The 21928-nt window shown below is 53.4% G+C and overlaps 1 protein-coding gene across 8 annotated transcripts in view; it reads right to left on the reverse strand.

Annotated features, from left to right (window-relative positions):
- Nucleotides 1–1687: 1687 nt before the first annotated feature.
- The window catches only part of BCORL1 (BCL6 corepressor like 1), an 84980-nt gene continuing 64739 nt past the window's right edge, over nt 1688–21928 (reverse strand). For all 8 annotated transcript variants that reach the window (XM_055122799.1, XM_055122801.1, XM_055122802.1 and 5 more), the window contains 5 exons: nt 20827–20993; nt 19775–19920; nt 9433–9510; nt 7644–7797; nt 1688–3696 (listed from right to left, as the gene is read on the reverse strand). In XM_055122799.1, the coding sequence (XP_054978774.1) occupies nt 3417–3696; nt 7644–7797; nt 9433–9510; nt 19775–19920; nt 20827–20993 (825 nt within the window). In that variant the 3' untranslated portion in view covers nt 1688–3416. The remainder of the gene's footprint in view (nt 3697–7643; nt 7798–9432; nt 9511–19774; nt 19921–20826; nt 20994–21928) is intronic.

The following is a 21928-nucleotide window of genomic DNA, read 5'->3' on the forward strand; positions in this document are numbered from 1 at the left end:
ACACCCAGCAGTGCTCAGGGGCCATCCCTGGGCTCAGTGTTCCAGGGTAGCTCCTGGCAGTATGGGGGTGGGGAGTGGGGCATGTGGTGCGGGAGATAGAACCCAAACCACCCCCATTGCAGGCATATCCCTACTGCTGAGCCAGACTAGCCAGATTGGCTCCCACCCCTACCCCCACGTTTGAATTTTGTTTTTTTGGGAGGTCACACCTGGCAGTGCTCCGGGCATCCTTCTGGCTCTGTGTGCAGAGATCACTCGTGGCAGTGTTTTGGGGGAACAACATGTGGTACCAGGGATTGCACCTGGGTAAACTGTGGGCAAGTAAGCACCCTTCCTGCTGTACTATGTGGCCCCCATGTTTGGAATTTTTTTTTTTTATTTTTGGGTCATACCCAGCGATGCTCACGGGTTACTCCTGGCTCTGCACTCAGGAATTACTCCTGGCGATGCTGGGGAGACCATATGGGATGCAGGGATTGAACCCGGCTCAGGCGCATGCAGGGCAAACGCCCTACCCACTGTACTACTGCTCCGGCCCCCACGTTTGAAATTCTTAACAGTCAATTCAGTATACCCACAATCAGTACTGGTCTGGAAGCCAGAGAAAATGCCGATCCTAGAGGGCCATGTGATCCAGTGGGCAGTGAGGCGTGTGAAGGTAGATGTGGGGGCTCCGGACACACAAAGCCCCTTCTCTGTTCTCGGAGCAGGGCTCTAGAGATCAAGCCCAAGAGGGACCCAACAAATGGAGCTGCAGAGCGTTGTCGTCCTGGGCCTGCCGAATATCCCCTTCCCAACAGCAGTCCGGGGTGCCTACTCACTGGTCCCAGCGTTTCTTCCAAGTGGGAAGGTCAAATCCAAGATGGGCATCATGAGGCCCTAGTATCTGGGTCTCCGGAAGTCGGAACCCTAGAGACCTTCACTCTGTGGGTAGAAGGCATGGGGTGCACTGGCACAAAAGGGAGGGGGGGTGTGAAGCCCCTGCAGCCGGTTGCCCTGCCTGGCTGGTCCAGAGGAGAGGGGGCTGGCACCGAGGTTCTGGAGCTGGAGATACTCCAAGAGCATCAGGCACTTGCCTTGCATGCAGCTGGCCCTGGTTCTACCTCCAGCACCAGAGTCCCCCAGAGAAAGCCCTGAGCACCCCCCAAGTGTGGCCCCAAACCCCCCTTCCTCATAGCCACCTAAAACAGGGTTCCTCCCTCCAGCCCAGCTACCCTTCCACACAGGAGATGCTCTCACGCATGTGCGTGAACACACACACACACACACACACACATACACACACACACAAAATGGTTGAGCCCCACCGGCCCTTCCCCAGACTTTGCCCAGGTCTGGTCTTTCCAGGTGCCTTTCTTAATCACCCCACTGTGTCTTCATTCATCGCATCCCTCCTAAGCCCAAACTGCAGATCAGGCTCTGGGAAGGAGGGGGTCCTCACAGCCCTCACTGGGGTACCAACTTTCAAGCCCCGAAAAGCCCCAGTGGGCAGAAGCAGAAAGAGAGACGGGAGACAGAAGCCCCGACACGTTTTTTTCAGTATGCAAGTGTTTTTGACTCCACAGCCAGGCGCTTAAACTGAGACATCAAGGGCAGCCAGGATACATGCCCAAATGCAATAGTAAAGGCAAACATGAAATAAACCACACAGTACCAGGAACCCCAACAAAACCCACAACTTAACACCCCAAATCCCTCAAACTTTATATATAAATTTTTAAGAATAAAAAAAGAACAACTGTTCAAAACCAACTGGGCAGTATGGTGGGCTGGGAGCTGTCCTACGGCAGGAGGACTGCCACTTGCCCCCCCAGGAACAAAGAACAAACACAATACAAAGAAATGAACCCCCAATGCTCTCACATGGGTCAGGAGTCGCCAGAGAACAGACTGTCCCATCCTCAAACTGGTTATTTTTGTTTTTTTTTGTTTTTTTTTTATTTTTTGCCTTTTTTGGTGTTTTTTTTTTTTGTTTTCCATTTTCTTCTTTTGTTGTTGTTGTTTTAGCACCTGTACAATAAAACTGTACCATCTCCAACCAGAGCTGGACCCAAATGGAGGCCCGCCTGCCTTTGGATGGCACTGACTCTCTAAAGGATTGTTCGGAAAAATAGCCATTGGTAGAAAAATAAGAGCAAGAACGGGAAAGACAATGCCACAGGGGAGCAGGGACGAGGGGCGGCCCAGTCCCCCCACCCCTCTCCCTGAACCAACCAGGCAGGCCAGAAGGGCGGCCGGCACCCCTCATTCACTCAGCTCCCTGCTCCCCAGGCAGAACCCCCCAAGTCTCCTAGGAAGCAGAAGCAGCCTGGCCGTTTATCCATGGGCCCTCAGCAGATGCCAAAGGCAAGTGTATGTGGGGGGTGGGGGGCAAAGGGAGGATAGAGAGAACGGAAAGGGGTGCTGGGACCTGGCAAAGGCCGGGGCCAAAGGCTGTTGAGTGGACAGTGCGGTCTCCGGAAAGGATGAGGCCAGAACAGGGTGAGGTGGCTGGGCATAAGGGGAGGACGAGGGGGGGATGCAGGCACGAAGCCGTCCTGTGCACTCTGTGCGAGGGGCAGGGAGAGAACGAGGTGTTTGGGGGACAACAATCGTGTGCAGGGCCAGCCTCAGTTCGCCTCTCTGAAGAGGACCGTCCTGTTCCTCTGCCCCCTCCCCCACCCAGCAAGGCTGCCGTGCAGGAGAGGGTGAGGGGACCTGGGGGTGGGCGAGCACCGAAGCCTGAGGATCTTTCCCCACTGCCCAGCCCTGGGCCAGCACCAGCCAGGTTTACGAGTCCTAAGTTGGGCCCCACCCGCCTTTCCCACCCAGTCCCCAACAGAAGGAAAGAAGAACCCTAGGAGTTGCTTTGGGGAGGTGAGGGAGCAGCTCCCTGGGGCATCGAGAGAGGAAGGAAGGAGCGAGGGGCCGAGAGCCCCTCCATACAACAGGTTGTCTCAAATTGTCACAGTGATACAGACTTCTCAGAAACCAATGAAACAATACAAATTAAATACTAATAAAATAAATACTATGGAAGACAGAAGAACACAGGGGAACAGGGAGGGGGCACTCGGAGATTTGGGCTTTTCTTGGCTCTGGCCAGGCTGTGGCCAACGTGGGGCCCGGGTACGGGCTTGGGCCACATCCACACCCTGGCGCCGCCACCCCCCTCCCCAGGAACTCGCGTCCTCGGACGGCGAGTCCCACTTTCCACCCCCATCACCCAACACAACAATAATGATAAAGGGGATATGAGAAGGAACTGGAAACTCCCCTCCCTCCCCTCCCCCAATCCAGTCATTAGCTAATGCTGGCATTGATAAGGCGGCTTCTTGTTGGTCCAGATTATTGCCTCATTCTGCGGTCTGGTGCTCGGTAGGGGGGAGATGGGGGCGCTTGGGTGGAGCCGGAAGCCGCAGGCGGGCTGGGTCCCGTCAGCTGTTGGAAGGCTGGAACTCCACCTCGGAGCCCAGGAGGCGCAGGAGCTCAGGCTCGTAGCGCACCAGCTCCACGGCTTCTGACGCGCAGGCGGCGCGCGTGTCCAGGACCCCGGGCCACTCGGCGGGTGTCAGCAGCTGGCTGGCCGACACCTGGCGGAAGAACTCCGACTTGGGCAGGGTGGTGATTTCAAAGTGCGGGAAGCGAGCCTGGAAGATCCGCGACGACAGCTTCAGCCTCTTCAGGACGTCGGCGAAGAGAAACCAGTTGCAGGGCCTGGTGGCAAGGGCGAGAATGCGGTGACCGTCAGGGGAAGCAGGAGCGGGCTCCCCACACACCCACCACCGCGGGCCCGACGGCTCCTGGCCCCGCTAAGGTCCACTAAGCCACAGGATATCTGGGGTGGGTTTGAGGTGGCAGCTTTTTTCCCTGACCGTCCCATCCTGGCGGGCTCAGCTTTTTCCTTCCGGGACCCTGTTGACATCCGCCTTTTTGTGGGGAGGTAGTTTGGAGGCAACTGGGAGACCCTATGCAGTGCCTGGGATTGAACCCGCATGCAAGACAAACACATTCCAGCCTGTATGTACTGTCTCTCCACCTCCCCGCTTGACAGCCAACCTGCCAGGGCCGCTTCCCCAAAGGGCAAAGCAGGAGAGAAATGGGATTTCCAGAATGTAAAGTTCTTAGCACAAGCCCCCCCCCACTGCCGCCGCACCCCCAGGGTTCAGCAGGCACCCTGTGACCGGGAACCACCATCTGCTGGGATGCAGGTCTCCGAGCGCGCGCGCGCACGCACACACACACACACACACACACACACACACACACACACACACAAACCCCGGCAGGACCCCATGCCAAGCCCAGCTGCTTTCCCTTTCCTGTTCTCCCTCCAGCTCCCCCCCTCCTCAGTCTCCTTCTCAGGAGCTTCCCCAGCAGAGGGGGTGCCGGGCAGAGAGAAACTGTGGGTAATCAGAAAGGCATTTTGCTCTGGCTCTGGAATGCATTAGGCAGAGTTGCTTCTCCCCGCGCACAGCAGGACTCTTTGGCAGGCCCCAAGCTCACATTACAGCCCTGTCTGACAGTCCAGCACACCCACCCGATGGCTGCCTGGGGACAGCTGGGAGGGTTGGTGGCCGGGGCAAGGCACGAGCCCCCCGCCTCTGCCTTGCATGGCTGTGGCCCCTCTTTCCTGAGCTTTCCCGGCTCACTGTCCCCTGCCCCCACTTGCCAGCTGTGCTCCGCTCTGGGCCGGACTGACTCGCTGGCATCTGCCTCCAAACGGAGTTTCTCTCTGCAGGAGTTGCTCTCCTGTACACCGGCCCTGCCCTCCTAGGCCCTGGCCCTCCGTTTTCTAAACACCCAACCTGGCTCTGGCACCCCTTTCCTCCAGAGTGTTCTATGGAGCCCTGCTACCTCCCATCCCCAAACCCCCAAGTTCTTGAAGCAGAATAGTATTCAAGACCTCCCCCCAACACTGGACACCACTCAAGACTCTTCAACCTGGGGCTGGAGCAATAGTACAGCAGGTAGGGCATTTGCCTTGCACGTGGCCGACCCAGGTTCGATTCCCAGCATCCCATATGGCCCTCTGAGCACTGCCCGGGGTGACTCCTGAGTGCAGAGCCAGGAGTAACCCCTGTGCATCGCCAGGTGTGACCCAAAAAGCAAAAAAAAAAAAATAAGACTCTTCAACCTGTCTCTCCCACCTCTAACACACATATGAGCACTCACACCACCCCACAAGGGCCCCTGCTTTATGAATGTCTATCTTGGTGCCTATGTTCACACTGTGCTCCCCACTACCACCTCCTGAGCCCATCTCCAACACCAGGTCACCCCAGAAATCCCCACTGCCTTGCCCTGCTGAGCAGCCCATCAGCCCCATGTTTCGTGTCTCAAGGCACCTAGCTCATGCCCCCACTTTATTATTTTCTATTTTTTGGCTTTGGGAGTCACACCCGGGCAGTGCCCAGGGATTAGTTCTGGCAGTGTCCAGGGGACCATATGGGATGCCGGGGATTGAACCGGTGTTGGCCATGTGTAAGACAGGCGCCCTGCCCACTGTACTATCTCTCCAGCCCCATTTACTTCGAACACCATCTGCCCTCAGGGTACATCCGTTTGTCACTCTCCCAGACTCGAGAGGCTGGAGGCCAGGACTGTGTGACTGCCTCTCTGAGTGCTGAAGACCTGCTGATGGAATTCAATGTTCTGCACCTGAAACTTCCAGTCAGACCCACCATGCTCATGGCGCCCAGTACCGGGTTTCTTTGCGAAGACAGCAGACGTGGTCATCCCAGCCACTCAGGGGCTAGCGAGTGGCTGGGTCAGAGAAAAGAGGCACTACAGGCACAGGTCATCGCTTCCCAAGAACAGAGCCCAACCCCTCCGAAGATCAGCACTAGAGAGCCGGATCGGAGCTGGCCTTGCTGAAGAAGGCACTGTTTGGGTTTTGCTTTGGGAGGGCCACAAACTGGCGATGCTCGGGGGTTACTCCTGGCTCTGTAACCCTAAGTCACTCGTGGCGGTGCTTGGGGGACCGTGTGGAATGGTGGGGATTGAATCCGGGTCAGCAGCGTGCAAAGCAAGTGCCCTACCCGCTGTATTATTGCTCGGGCACTTTTGGAACCCCACTGGGTCTCGGAGTTTTCACGCACTCTCCCCCTACGTTTGGAAGCACATACATTTGCACATCAGGATTGCAGCTGCGGGGAAGAACTGATGCAGGAGGGGTGCCCAGCTTGGAGGAGTCAGGGAAGCCAGTTCTGCCAGCATGGGGCACTCAGCGGAGAACCTGCCTCCTGCCTGGCTTGCAAAGTGCCACATGGCCCGGGGTTGCCCAGCAGTTCTCTGCACCTAAACCTCTCTGCTCTGGGTCCTTCACTGCCTGGGGCCCAAGATCCTGTTTCAGAGGAGGAGGTGCTGAATGCTAGGGAGGAATTAATTAAGCATGCAATACTATATCCCAGAGGCCCCGCCCCGCCCTTAGGGATCAGCTTCTGCTCAGAAGAATAAGGACCCCAAAGCCCCTGAAACTAGATCCCACCTAATGTCATCGCATCGGCTATTTTTAATCTTATCTGGCCAGTGTGTGTGTATGGGGGGGGGGTCTCCACTGTGAATCTTACCACTAAGAATCTTGCCTGTATGGCCCTAAGCAACTCTCCAGCCCCTCTTCCCGCTTGTGTGCTGCTCCCACTTTTCTTCTTCAAACCTTTTGGATGCACTTTCCCCCCCTCTCAAACGGATTGTGAAGGAAAAGTCTTCTTAAAACTGGTTGCCCGGAAGTGAGGATGCCCAGAGAAAGGAACAGATGATTGAGGTAAACAAAGGACAATGGACCAGAGACAGTTCAGGGGGTAGGGCACTGGCCTTGCGCGCAGCCAACCAGGGGTTTGACCTCGGCACCATAGTGGCCCCTAAGAAATGCTAATCCCTGAGCAGAGAGCCAGGAGTAGCCCCTGAGCATAGCTTGGTATAGCCCAGAAACCAAAATGAAGGATAATACTTATCTCAGTCTCTTCCTAGCCACCAATGCTTCATGCTGCCTGTCACCCACCTCCTTCAGCAGACAAGAAACTCCTGCATTCCCAATCTTGCAGGCTGTCCAACTCTTTCCTGAAGCCCCCAATAAAGATTAGATTGGGTTCAGGCTAATGTTAAATGTCAGGTAGATTCTGGCCTCTGCAAACGCGTGATCCCATTATAATATGCACGGTAATATGAGCTAAGAGGGCTGCTGCCGTCATCTTGCGAACATTAAGGCGCTGAGAAACTGGGCTGTGGATCACTTAAAGACCCTGGTGGCCCACAGCTATGGCAACCATATGTCCTGGCTTTTTCAAGAATCTCCCTTTTAAATATTCTGTCTGACTGTCCCAGAAAGCGCACGGGCGCGCGCACACAAATAAATGTTCCCAAGCTTCTAACAGATCATCATCCCGCTACTGCCCTGATTATCTCTTATAAGCACCCACCCCCCCAGAAACTGCACCACAACCCTGCGGAGCAAAGAATCTGAATCTTGGGGTTCAGGAAACACATGGAGTGAACTGACAGCCTCTCTTCAGCTGATGACAAAGCTGCACCTGGGTTCTGCCTGCCCAGGGCTTTTTCTCCCCGAACTGGCTGCCAAATGGAGAGCCCCGCCCCCTTGCTGAGAGGCGGGCCAAGGGTTGCCAGGATCCTGGCGCTGGGTCCCCTAGGCCTCCGCCACTTACCCATGGGACACCGACACTTGGAGGTTGTAGCAAGGGAGAAGAGGCTTGTCAGAGAACTCGAACATAAAATCATCGTCTTCTCCATTATCCCCTTCATGGTCCGAGCTCCCAGGAGGATTTTGAAGGAGGTCACAGGCGAATCCCTCTTTATCCTCTGCCAGGAGAGTCCACAGGTTAGGATGGAGTGACATGTATAGGAACAGAAAAAAAATACAGAAATAGATATTTCTACAGAAATACAGAAATACAGAAAGGGGGTAGGAGCGGGTAAGGCATTTGCCTTGTATGTGGCCGACCTGGATTTGATCCCTGGCATCCTATATGGTCCCCTGAGCACCACCAGGAGTGCAGAAGCAGGAATAACCCCTGAGCATCACTGGGGGTCCTGGGGGTGAGTAACCCAAAAAGCAAAAAATAAAAAAAATAAAAAAAAACGAGAAGGGGGCCAAAATCAACAGCAGGTCAGACAGAGAACTGGAGGCCAAAGGCTGCTGATGCTTAGTGCACCTCCCGGGGAGAGGCCGGGAAAGTTCTAGCCTCCGGAAGGAAGTATTTGGTGGCCAGAGATTCCTCAGACTCCTGCTTTTCTTCTTCTTTTGTCTTAATTTTGGGTTACACCAGCAGTGTTCAGGGGTTATTCCTGGCTCTGCACTCAGGGATCACTTCTGGTGGCCCTGGGGTGGCGGCGTGTAAGGCAAGCGCCCTTCCCCACTATACTATTGCTCCAGCCATCCTCTACTTTCCAAAGGGCACAAGCCTTTCCTCAAACTGCTCCACAACTGCCACTCCCCCAGGCTCCCCAAGAACCCTGAAGGGGTCTCGCTGAATCCTGCCTCAGCTGCCTGATGATGAGTGTTTCATCTCATCACAGCGTGCCAAGCTGCAGTGCCCCCACTTGGGGTGGGCATCTCCCTCCGTCTGCAGCCCTTGCTCGATGGGTACACATTAGCTGCCAGTCCTGGATGAACGGGGGCTGGGTAGAAATGGAGTGACAGCTGCCAGGGCAAGGGGCGAAGTCCCCTCCTGAGTGTGAATGCCACAAGAGGTGACACGGGCACTGGAGCATCTGGCCAACTTAGAAGAGAACAAAGGAGGAGAAATGGAAGACTGAAGAATTTCCTTAATTTTCTTAGGGGGAGGGTGGGCCACACCCAGCAGTACTCAGGGGACCATCTGGGGTGCTGGGGCTGGAATTGGTGTCAGCTGCATTCAAGGCAAATGCAGCCTTAACCTTAGCCCCCATACTCTCAATCTAGTCCCCAAAGGAAGTGATGATTTCTAGACACATGGCTTCGCAGCAGCAGCAGCAGCACACTCGCCTTGCCTGTGTGAAGCACAGGTTCATAGCCCGGCACTACAAAACAAAGGTGGGGGTTAGGAAGGGGCTGGTGACGGATGGCTCCGTCTGAGTCAGCGGCATCTTCTGTTCTCGGCCAGCAAGTTGAGTGTGAGGACACGGTGAGCCAGGAATAAGGCCAAAAGAATCTCTTATGGGCCATAAAGACAACATAGGAGTTACTGCACTTGTTGTGCATGCAGTTTGAATCCCCAGCACCAATATATCCTGCTGAGCACCATCAGATGTCACTCCTGAACAGTGTCCTGAGCACTGAAAGGTGTGGCCCCCGAATACCCTCCTCCCCAACACAGTCCGTAACCTCGCTGCCAACAGGTAAAAGGCTATATCCCCAGGTCCACTACTATCTTTGAGAAGATTCGGTGAAATCTAAACAAAACTCACATTTCTGAGCCAAAGACAAAGGTTGGAAGAAATCCATTTCACACTTACCCAGCACGGCACTGCTATAGAAGTCCCAGGATACACCAGGATCACCCTCCGCCCGGCCCTGAAGATCTGAGAGGTGATCTGGAAGGGAGAAGAGAGAACAGTGAGAAAAGGGGACACCAAGGGAAGAATGGAGAAGCACAGCACCCATCTACGCAGGGGACAAAGGGAGGAACAGGCCCAGCACAGTCCAGAAGGTGCCAGGGCAGCATCTTCTGCCGCCAGAGGTGGCCAGTCAGTTTCAGGGAGTCAAATCTAGGCCACTTTGTCCCCTGTGGTTCATCAGGCCCAGTGTTTTAAGTTTTTGAAAACTGAACTAACTTCAACCATTCAAACATAGTGTGGGGTTGGAGCGATATAGCACAGTGGGTAGGGCATTTGCCTTGCACACGGTCAACCCGGGTTCGATTCCCGGCATCCCACATGGTCCCCCGAGCATGTCCAGGAGTGATTCCTGAGTGCAGAGCCAGGAGTAACCCCTGTGCATTGCCAGGTGTGACCAAACAAAACAAAACAAAACAAAACAAAATAAATAAATAAACATAGTGTGATCACACACACAGTGAAAAATCTGGATTTTCAACTTCTCTTCGGGGGGGGAAAAATAATCAGTGAATCCGCCAAGTCCATGGCCACATTCCAACATGTCAACAGTCAGCCGGAGAAGAAAGACGACATGTGTGGCTCCCCCACTAGTAATCCCCCACCCCAGCCTGTCTGCACGCTTACCTGATCAGTCTTGGAGGCACTCGGGTCTGAGGCCCCGGCTTTTACTTATTATTTAGGTATTGGGGCCACAACCAGCAGTGTCCAAGGGCTATTCCTAGCTCTGGAAGAGCTGGTGGGGTTGGGGACTGCATGGGGTGGGGAATCAGCCGCATACAGGTAAGTGCCCTCTTCGCTTTTCTTTCCTAGCTACCACCAGTTAGCAGAACTGTTTCATCGATCAGCCCCACATGGACAAAACTCGCAGGGGTTTTTTGTAAGGTTTTTCTCTTTGTTTGTTTGGGGGGCCATACCCAGCAAGGCTCAGGGGTTACTCCTGACTCCGCAATTGGGAATCACTCCTGGTGGTGCTCAGAAGACCACATAGGATGCCAAGGATTGGATCCGGGTAAGCTATGTGCATGGCAAAACGCCCTACCCGATGTACTTATTTACACAGCTGAAGACAACTTGATTATTTTATGCAATGAAGCACCTTCCCTCATAGTTGTGACTCTCCTACTGCCTAGTTGCTCGCTCTCAGTGTGTTTCGCCAGAAGGGCCAAGAAGTAGGGATAGAGAGATCGTACCTATAAGGTGCTTGAGTTGCACCTGACTGACCCAGGTTCCACACCTAACACCTATATATAGAGTCTCCTAATCCCCACCAAGAACCATCTCTGAGTGCAAAGACAGAAGCCCTGAGCACTGCCGGGTGTGGCCCCAAACCCAGAGTGAATTAAAAAGCAAAAAAAAAAAAAACAAAAAAAGGTGGGGAGATAGCCCGATGGGGTGAATGCATGCTCTGACACTGGTTCGTCCCCTAGTACCACATGGTCCCCCCAGCATTTAGCCAAGAGTGGCCGCCCAAGCACCGCTAATCCCCAGCCCAAACAAAAGAAGAGGGGGCTGGAGCGATAGCACAGTGAGTAGGGTGTTTGCCTTGTACCCAGCCAACCTGAGTTCAATTCCCAGCATCCCATATGGTCCCCTGAGTACCACCAGGGGTAATTCCTGAGTGCAGAGCCAGGAGTGACCCCTGTGCATTGCTGGGTGTGACCCAAAAAGGGAAAAAAAAAGAAAAAGAGAAGGAAGAAGTGTGAACACACAGAGCTCCCTGTTTTTGCAAAGTTCTTGCAGCCAAGAAATCAACCAACTAGAGTGGAGACAGATACCAAACATGCACTGGGGTCCACAATGCTCTGTCTGCACCCAACAAGTAAGGCTGTTCTTTCCTCATCACTGTCCTCTAGGCACTGCAATGATCACCACCAAATACACAGCACTGGCACTCTATTTGGTACTGCAAGTAATCTAGGAAGGACTTGGAACCGTGGCTTCCAACCTCCCATCCACAGAGTGGTGTGAAGCTGCAAGTGTGAAAAGGGGTGAAAATGAGTGATGTGAAGCATACGGAAGGGACCCGGAGGGCTGCAGTGCCTACTCTGCAGGCAGAATCCTCATTTCTGTTCTTGGTTGTTTTGGGGCCACACCTGGCAGTGCCCAGGGCTTACTCCTGGTTCCGTGCTCAGGAGTCTCTTCTGAAGGTGCTCAAGGAACCATATGTGGTGCTGGAGGATCAAACCCCGGTCAGGGGCTGGAGCGATAGCACAGCAGGTAGGGCGTTTGCTTTGCACGCGGCCGACCCAGGTTCAATTCCCAGCATCCCATATACACATCCAGGGGTGATTCCTGCCTGAGTGCAGAGCCAGGCGTAACCCCTGTGCAGCACCAGGTATGACCCCTCCCCCCAAAAAAGCAAAAAAAACCCACAAACCCCGGTCAGCTGTGTGCAAGGTAACAGCCCTAGCAGCTGTCCTGGCCCTGAGGAGCCCGGGAGTTGATCTACACCACGTCCTTCTCCCAGTGCTAACCCCCAGCCCTGAACCAGGAGTAGGCACCTGCACTGCCGGGTGTGTGTAGGGGGCAAACAACAAAACATAGTATTACTTTGTCAAAAGATGCAAGAACATGCACATTTTTATACATACATAGAACTTTCCATACATGACTGGAGCATTCTTGGGATTTGGTACCTTTTTTTTGGGGATGGTCCTGGTACCAGTCCCTTGAAGATACCAAGGAACCAAGGAATGATTGCTGGTTTTAGCTAAAGGAAGGAAATCTCAAAGAGGATGTCTCCTTGCACGAGAAGAGCCAGTGTGGTCCCTGCGTCCCAGTTCAGTGAGCAGGAGGTATTGGAAAGGAAACAGTCATTTATTTATTTGTTGGTTTATTGATTGGTTGTTTTTGTTTGGCTTTGGGGATCACATCCGGCGATGCCCAAGGGTTAGTTCTGACTCTGCCCTCATTAATCACTTCTGCTGGTGCTCAGGGGACAATACAGGATGGTGGGGATTGAACCTGGGTCGGCAGCCTGCAAAGTCAATGCCCTACCCACTGTACTATCACTGTGGCCCCAAGAGAAGAAGCAGTCTTTCCGGAAACTCCACACTCCTGGGTATTTCCCATATCCCTCCTGCTGGGACTCTGTCATTTTAGGGTGGAGGCATTATTTGCTCTAATGTTGTAGCAGGTTGTTGTTTTTTTTGTGGGGGGGGGAATGCTCAAAAAATTTTTGCATACTCATTCATGCTAACTGCTGCCTCGCCATTTCCGCCTCAGTGAGGTTTCATAGGTGCGCTTCAGGCTCAGATTATCAGAAGAAATCTCTGTCTCTTTATAAATGTGGGGAAGATAGGACAGAGGCTAAGGCACACACCTTGTATGCGGCTGACCCTGGTTCAATACCTCTGCATCACATGGTCCCCCCTGAGCATCACTGGGGCAGCCCTGGAGGCTCCTGAGCACTTTTCCCTCAGGTCCTCACAGGGAATTTCTGGTTGGCTGGCCGGGAATCATCAGGAGGAGCTCCCAGGGTTTCTGAGCATGACTTGGAAGGACCCCCCAAATAGTCATGCAAAAAGTGGGAAAAAAAAGACATAGGTGATTCTTGAAAACCTGAATCTGTGCGAAAGAATGCAAGCATGAAGTGCCCCTGCTGTATGAAACGCCCATAGCAGTCAGAGTTAGAGGGACAGAGAGCAGACGGTGAGGGGTGGGGGGTGGGGGGAGGGGTGTGCTGCCAGAGGCTGGGGGCAGCGGGTGGCAATGGGGAAATAAGTGCCATGAGGAGCGGTTTCATTTGTGAGTGATGAAGAGTTTCCTCCTCCCAGACAAAGGCAGCGACTGTGCAACCTCGCACATGCACGACATATCACAGAATTGGCCAATTTCATTTCTATTATTCTGGGGAAGGGCCTGCCAGGCGGTGCTCAGAAGGCCCCAGAAGGTAGGCTGGGCAATACTCAGTCAACTAGGCTAGACAGTTTCATGCTATGGCCTGGCAAGGCAGTGCTGCCTGGTCCCAGGACTGCTGGTAGCGGCTGTCTAGACCCACCCCTGACCACTGAGCTGTCTTTCCCCAGCTTCTGGATGGTTCACTTTGGCAGGGGGCAGGGCAGTTTCTCAAGCAGTGCTCAGAAGGCCCAGGGCCTCACCAGCGACGCTCAGCTAAGCAAGCTGTGAGGATCAACGCAAGGGCCCGAGATGCACTACTGCTCGGGCCCTGTGGTACGGGTACATCCCAGCCGTCCTGTCGATGGCAGGGGCCTCCAGCACCACTCCTGGCAATGCCTGGGGGGGACCTCCAGGGTTGCACTCAGCAACTCTAGGAGGACCATGGGGTGCCAGCAATCAAACGTGGTTTGGGTGCTTGCTAGGCATGAGTTGTACTATTTCTAGGCATAACTGCTCTACTGTCTCCGAGCCCCGAGGCGCTCGCTTTTATTTTATTTTATTTTATTTTATTTTATTTTATTTTATTTTTGCTTTTTGAGTCACACCTGGCGATGCACATGGGATTACTCCTGGCTCTGCACTCAGGAATCACTCCTAGCGGTACTCAGGGGACCATACGAGATGCTGGGAATTGAACCCAGGTCAGTTGTTTGCAAGGCAAATGCCCTACCCACTGTACTGTTGCTCCAGCCCCTGCGTTCACTTTTATTTTTATTTTTTTTTTGCTTTTGGGGTCACAACTGGGGATGCACAGGGGTTACTCCTGGCTCTGCACTCAGGAATCTCTCCTGGCGGTGCTCAGGGAACCATATGGGATACTGGGAATAGAACCCAAGTTGGCCGCGTGCAAGGCAAATGCCCTACACGTTGGGCTATCGCTCCAGCCCCCTTCATTCACTTTTTTTTTTTTTTTTTTTTTTGCTTTTTGGGTCACACCTGGCGATGCACAGGGGTTACTCCTGGCTCTGCACTCAGGAATTACTCCTGACGGTGCTCAGGGGACCATATGGGATGCTGGGATTTGAACCCGGGTCGGCCGCGTGCAAGGCAAACGCCCTACCCGCTGTGCTATCTCTCCAGCCCCTTCATTCACTTTTAAATGATTGTTAAATGCATTTCAATTTTTTTTGGGGGGGCAAACCCAGCTGTGCTCATGGCTTCTCTGTGCTCAGGGATCACTCCCAGTGGGACTCGGGGGATGATACGGGGTATCGGGGAACCGCTGCACCATCTCTCTGGCCCCTCATTCATTGTTATTTCAAGTACTGTATGTGAATGGGTAACCCTGGCATTCAGTTTCTCTGTTTCTCAGGGCCCTAACGTACCCCTCTCCGTCTGTTCCAACCAAGCCACCAGCTGAGGGACATGAAAGGAGAGGAAAACATGAAAACAAGCCTTCTTTGACCCGGGGTCAGATGGCAGGGGTCTCTGGCAGGAAAAGCAGAAAGCTGTGATTCAGTGATCTCAAGTGGTGAACTGCGAACCCTTTTATCAGTGGAAGCAAAAGCTGTCCCGATACTTCCGCTGGCGGCCCGGAGCAGCCTGGGACGAGTCTCCCCACAGAGCGCCATATTCTTCCCAACAGAGGAGGGAAACTGGGCCTGTTCTCCCCGGGCTGTCAGGGAGACTGCTCCTCTCGTCAAAGCACCAAAATTCACATGCGTGCCTGCCAACAAAGCCTCCGGGCGTTTGTGTGGCTTGGTGCTCCCAGCCCAGGGTCGGCCCCTCCTTCCCTGTGTGGCTTCTAATACCCGCCAATAAAGCAGAAAGTAACAGGGGTAAAACATGCATGGAAGGGCAGGAGCAGTAGTTTAGCAGGTGCCTTGCACATGGCCGACCCAGGTTCCATCATCCCCTGTGGTCCCCCGAGCACTGCCAGGAGGAATTCCTGAGCGCCAGAGCAGGAGTAACCCCTGAGCATCGCCAGGTGTGACCCAAAAAGCCCACAAAAGGCATGGATAGGGAGGGAGGGAATAAGGAGTGTGGAAGGAATGGAAAAGGGAAAGGAAAAAGGAAGGACGCAAGAAGAAGTGGGCCCTGCTTTAAGCCAACCCACTTTATAGGTAAATTCATGTTTACAACCCAGCCGTTCCCTTTACTGAAGGATGCACGACAGGAAACCTGTCAACAGAAGCAGCCCTTAGTGCGCTGAAGAGGATTTAAGGCTCAGACTACCCAAACAAAGGCCTTCCACAAAGCGAGGAAGTGCTGCAAGGGACAGGCACAACTCTGCAGAAAATGGGGCCCTTTGTACCCTCTAGGGATTCCCCTTCCTTTTCAGCTCTGTCAAATCTCTGCTAGAGGAGGAAGAAGACAATCTACTGAGACCGATCAGGGAAATGCGCAGGGATGAAAAGCAAAACAACAAAAAAAATTATTACTATTTTTTGTTTGGGGAGCCACACTTGGTGGTTCTCAGCCACCACTCATGGTGGGGCTTAGGGGGCTCTGGGTAATGCTGAGCATGAAACGAGGCTCGGCTGCAAACAACACAAGCACCTTAATCCCTGTACACTCTCTCCAGCCGTCCAAAAGCAAAAGGTCTGGTAAGGCGTGCACACAGGTATTGGAGCGATAGTACAGAAGGTAGGACACTATTTGCCTAGTACATGGAAGACCCAAGTTCAATCCCCGGCATCCCATATGGTCCCCTGAGCACCGCCAGGAGGCATTCTTGAGTGCAGAGCCAGGAGTTACCTCTGAGCATTGCCAGGAGTGGCCCCTTAAAAACAAGACATGCATACAAGCACACCCAGGAGTGAGGGTCGGAAAGGTGGGGCAACAGTACAGGGTAATACCCCCTGACCCCAGCCTCCAACCTCATGGCACATCTGGCACTGACTTCACACCCTAGAGCAGAACCCTATAACCCATAAGTTCTTTGTAATTTGCAAGGGAGGACAACGGGGCCGAACAGGCACAAATAACAGGGGCCAAGTGACAGGGCTCAAGTGGCAGAGCGTGGAGCCCCGGGTTTGAGCCCTGTTGCTATGTGGGCCCATGAGTCCTGTTCAGGTGTAGGCCTCCTGGTAGCTTTAAGTCACCATTTGGCATTTGCATGGAAAAGAGGTGGCCCCATTTCAGCCCTCCTTTCACCTCCTGATCCTCCAACTCCTTTTTTTCTGTTTTCTGGTCACACCCAGAGATACTCAGGGGTTACTCCTCGCTCTGCACTCAATAATCCCTCCTGGCAGGCTCGAGGGCCCATATGGGATGCTGGCGATTGAATCTGCATTGGCTCTGGGTTGGCTGCATGCAAAGCAAGCACCTTCCTGCTCTAGTATCATTCCGGCCCCTTACCAGTCCCCATTTTGAAGCTCTAGAACTGTCACTGTATCACTGTCACTGTCATCCCGTTGCTCATCGATTTGCTCAAGCGGGCACCAGTAATGTCTCCATTGTTAGACTTGTTGTTACTGTTTTTGGCATATCAAATACACCACAGGTAGCTTGCCAGGCTCTGCCATGCGGGCGAGATATTCTCGGTAGCTTGCCGGGCTCTCCAAGAGGGGCGGAGGAATCAAACCCGGGTTGGCTGCATACAAGGCAAACGCCCTACCCGCTGTGCTATCAGCTTTAGCACTATGCTAAGAAAATGAAAAATATGGGACATGGGGCTGGAAAGAGAACAGAGGTCTAGGTGCTTTGCCTTGCATACAGCTGACCCTGTTTAGATTTCCAATACCACTGGGAGTGATCCAGCACACCCCTACCAGCTCAGAGCAAAAAGCAGTCCCTGAGTCATGCCCAAAAGCCTCCCCCCTATTTATCAGGGGCTAGGGAGATAGCACAAGGACTGGAGGATGAAGTTGCATGTGGGATTCTGGGTACCCTATGGTATCCTTAGTATTGTACTGGGAATAGCCAGGTGTGGTCCATTTAACCCCCACCCCATAAACAATTGAGAAATGTCAGGATCTTGGGCTGGAACAATAGTACAGCGGGTAGGGCGTTTGCTTTGCATGCATCCGGCCCAGGTTCGATTCCCAGCATCCCATATGGTCCTCTAAGCACCACCAGGGGTGATTCCTGAGTGCAGAGCCAGGAGTACCCCTGTGCATTGCCAGGTGTGAATCAAAAAGCAAAAAAAAAAATGAAGAAATGTCAGGATCTGAATGAAGATGTCCATCCTGGACAGGTGAGGCAATTATAAAATTCAGTCAAGTCTCAGCATTAATGCTATGGACCAGCGCTCAAGTTAGCAAAGGGTGGATGGTTGTTGGGGCAAATTCACAGAAACGAGTGCAGAGGGAAGAAAGCACTATTTCTAACATTTTAACTACTCAAAACTCTTGATAAATTCAAATGATTCTGGAATTTTTGGCGAAGGACTTCTGACTACTGTGGTCAGAGACAGTTTGAGTTGGACCCAGAGGGCTCCCCATACCTCGGGAGGGTTGCCTCTTGCCCTGTGAGGCCCCCCGGATCTCGCCCCATGCTGAGGCGAGACAGTGTCTGAGGGGCTGCTTTTGTTGTTATTTTATTTATTTATTTATTTATTTATTTATTTATTTATTTATTTATTTATTTATTTATTTATTTATTTTCTTTTTGGGTCACACCTGATGATGCACAGGGTTTATTCCTGGCTCTGCACTCAGGAATCACTCCTGGCCATGCTCAGGGGATATGGGATGCTGGGAATTGAACCCGGGTCGGCCACATGCAAGGCACACGCCCTGTCCTCTGTGCTATCGCTCCTGAGGGGCTGCTTTTGTCGTGTGAAGCTCTCAGCACTCTGGCAGGGCCAGCTTCTGCTGCCAGTCAGGGGAGTGCATTTCATAATGAGTGTTAAATACACAGGGCAAGTGGTCGGGGCCATGTGACAGGAAGCCACAGAGGGTGTCTTGTCCCAAGCCCTTCCATCACCCCCAATGCTGATTCCAATAAAAGAGAACAAGAGGTGGCGCTTCTCTGGAGAAACAACTGAATGAATATCCTCAAGCTGCTCTGCTCCTCGGGGACAAGAGGCCGGAGACCCCAAAGTTGGGAGGGATTGAGCTGTCTTTCTGCCCCAGCCAGCCTATGCGGAGTTGTGAGAACTGGGCCTTTGGGCCTCAGTGAGTCCATCTGAAGTTGGGTGGGCAGGAGTCCAGGCCTCCCTTCCCTCCCGGCCAGTGTAAAGGTGGGGTTTCCAGCCTACCCCTCTTTCCACAGGGACATTTAGTTCACATTCCTTTGTTCCTCCATTATCATCTTTATCATCAGGTACATAATTAGTCTGTGTTTCACCAACAACTGCACCCTACTTGGTTGGCATCCTCAGAACTCTGTGGGGAGGGGAGGAGGATTCAAAACTTACCTAGGGGACTGGAGCGATAGCATAGTAGGTAGGCCGTTGGCCTTACATGTGGCCAACCCAGGTTCGAGCCCCAGCATCCCATACGGTCCCCTGAGCACCGCCATGAGTAATTCCTGAGTGGAAAGCCAGGAGTGACCCCTGTGCATCGCTGCGTGTGACGCCCCCCCCCCAAAAAAAAAACTTAACTAGGGCCAAACCTGAGGTGACAGGGAATGGCCTCAAGCAGACCCTCAGTCTGGTGGACTCAGACCTCAGATGGGGTCTACTACAAAGCCTGAAGCCTCAAGATGGCTCAGTGATCTGACTCCCAGCAGCTCTTAGCCTGTTCAAGCAGCCCAAAGAAGTAACTCTGAGAGTAAGGGCCAAGCTGTGACATCACCAAGGAGGCGGGGTTCCCTTCTGGGAGGACAGGTCTGAGGAGAGGCCTACTGAGCATGCCCCAACTAGCCACCCCTCTCTCCCAGCCCCGCTGGGCTACCCAAGGGTGGCAGACCAACAGCTGCTATGCGCTAATGAGAAAACAAAAGCATGCTGGCTTGTGGCCCTTGCCAGGGGTCTCGACACCAGACACTTTTCCAGACGGGCAGGTGAAAGAGAAGAGGAAAGAAGGCGAAGATGAGGGGTCCTGGGGCCAGAGAAGCAGCAGATCCCACAGGCTGTGAGGAAAACCCAGCAGGAAAGAGAACAGTGGCCCCATTTGACTCTGAGGAAAAAGTGCCCTAGACCAAAGCCAAAATGCCAAGGGCCACTTCTTTGTAACTGATGTTCCACCCAAAGAGAAGGTCAACCCAACTGTGATGGGGGGGGAGTTGAAACCCTAGAAAGAGGCCTACTTCACACACTTCACCAGAACATAGGTTGCCAGGCGCCACCCAGACCCAGAACCGGAAGGAGAGGCATGAGATGTGGACACGCATGAGAGGGGATAAGAGAAAGTAGACCTTTTAGGTACTTTCAAGCCTGTCGCAAATGCGGACACTCTCTGAAGGAAGCCCTGTAGCGCCGTGCATGGGGACTTCAACCCTGGGTCCTGCTTACCACTGAGGAAGCGCTTCATCGCGTCGCTGCTTGCCAGCTTCATGGCCGTCTGCCCCGAGTAGGTAGCCAGAGTAGGGTCAGCCCCATATGACAGCAAGAGCCACATAGTCTCCAGGTTGTCGTTGACGACCGCATCGTGAACTGGCCTGCAAAACCGACCCAGTGTGAGAACAACACGTGCGTGTCTAGGCCAACGGTGGCTTTGTCAGGACGAAGTGAAATGAGGTGAGTCCAGGTGAAGTGGGTAAAACTTGGGGTAGGACAACTGCCATCTCCCCACCTCTTCTTCCTCTGCCCTGCACCTCTTTCCCCTTGATTTTAATCTCTCCCTCTCTCAAACCTTGGGGCTGGTCACAAGGACACCACGCAGCTGCGGAGAAAGTGTAAACAGCTGTTGGGAAGGAGGGGAGAATGCAGATAAACATCCCGGGAGCAAGGACGGAGGCTCTACATGCCAGGTGGCAAGCCAAGGAGAGCCTGCATCCTTTGACCCAAATCCTTGTTTGCTAAGCAGCATGTGTCTCTCCTGTCCAGGAAGTAGACCCTCTGGTAGTAGAGGGAGTCACTTTTAATTTTAAGACACGGCAGGTGGGCGGAAGAGATAGTCCAGGAGTCAAGGCACTTGCTTTGCCCTGGACCCCAGTTCGATCCTCAACAGCTCACAAAGTTCCCCCCCCACCACCACCTACCACCAAGCCCCTCCAGATGTGAGCCTTGAGGACAGAGTCTGAAAGATGAACTAAGCACTCCTAGGTGTGGGGGCTTTCACACTCCCAGGTGTGAAAGATGAACTAAGCACTCCCAGGTTGGGGGCACCATCCACAAAAAGCAGGAGTCAAAGAAAGCCATAGCTCAAGTGTCCCTGCATGCTTCAGAACAGTTGAAGGGGTGTCCCAGTGACCTTTCTGCTCAAGCTGTAGCTGCCCGACGGATGGATCTCTAGACCCCTCCGCTTCCCCTGAGCTGGCAATCCAGAAACACCTCTCTCCACACCCTCCAGGGTCTCTGAACGCTCGGGGGGCTGGGGGGGCGCGGGGGAGCGGCCTGCTTGCCTTGTGCCATCCTGCGCGCTGCAGTTCACGTTGGCTCCGTGCTCCAGCAGGATATTGAGGATTTCGGTCCAGCCCCGGGAGCTGGCCTCATGCAGGGCTGTGTAGCCAGCATTGTCGCGGTGATTCACGTCCGCGCTGTCTTTCTGGAGGCAGTAGAGGACGACATCCTGCGGGGCCAGAGGGAAGCCGTGAGCTGAGAGCAGCAGAATCCCGGGACCCCTGCCCAGTTCGCCTGGACACGCTTCCAAATGTCAAAAGAGCCACAGGGTTTGCCTGGGACCCTGGAGACAGACGAGTCTGAACACCCGTCAACAGCAGCAGCCCTGATTCGGGCCTCGGCGAGGGAAAGCCTTTGCGTTGCTTTTTTCTGAATTAGGAAGTTACTGAAGGAAAATTGGCTTACAAGGAGTATAAAACCCTTATAGAGTATAGGGGGCCGATGGTCCCCCACTCTCCCACCGCCGAAATGCCCATAATACTTCACCACAGCCCTTCCATTCTGTTCCCCTCCCCCCCACCACCACCTCAGTTCCTGTCAGAATCTGTGTTAGTTTTCTTTTTTTTTTTCATTTTTTGAAATTTTAAATTTTATAAATTTTGACTGGTAGGGCATTTGCCTTGCACGTGGCTGACCCGGGTTCAATTCCTCCGTCCCTCTCAGAGAGCCCGGCAAACTACCGAGAGTATTTCACCCACAGGGCAAAGCCTGGCAAGCTACCCCTGGCGTATTCGATATGCCAATAACAGTAACAACAAGTGTCACAATGGAGACGTTACTGGTGTCCGCTTGAGCAAATCCATGAACAACAGGACAACAATGTGACAGTACTTATTTAAAGAACCACCATCGGGGCTGGAGTGACAGCACAGCGGGTAGGGCGTTTGCCTTGCACGCGGCCGACCCGGGTTCGATTCCCAGCATCCCATATGGTCCCCTGAGCATGGCCAGGGGTAATTCCTGAGTGCAGAGCAAGGAGTGACCTGAGCATCGCTGGGTGTGATACAAAAAGGAAAGAAAGAAAGAAAAGAAAGAAAAGAAAGAAAGAAAGAAAGAAAGAAAGAAAGAAAGAAAGAAAGAAAGAAAGAAAGAAAGAAAGAAAGA

Source organism: Sorex araneus, chromosome X (genome assembly GCF_027595985.1).
Source record: "Sorex araneus isolate mSorAra2 chromosome X, mSorAra2.pri, whole genome shotgun sequence".
Taxonomy (NCBI): domain Eukaryota; kingdom Metazoa; phylum Chordata; class Mammalia; order Eulipotyphla; family Soricidae; genus Sorex; species Sorex araneus.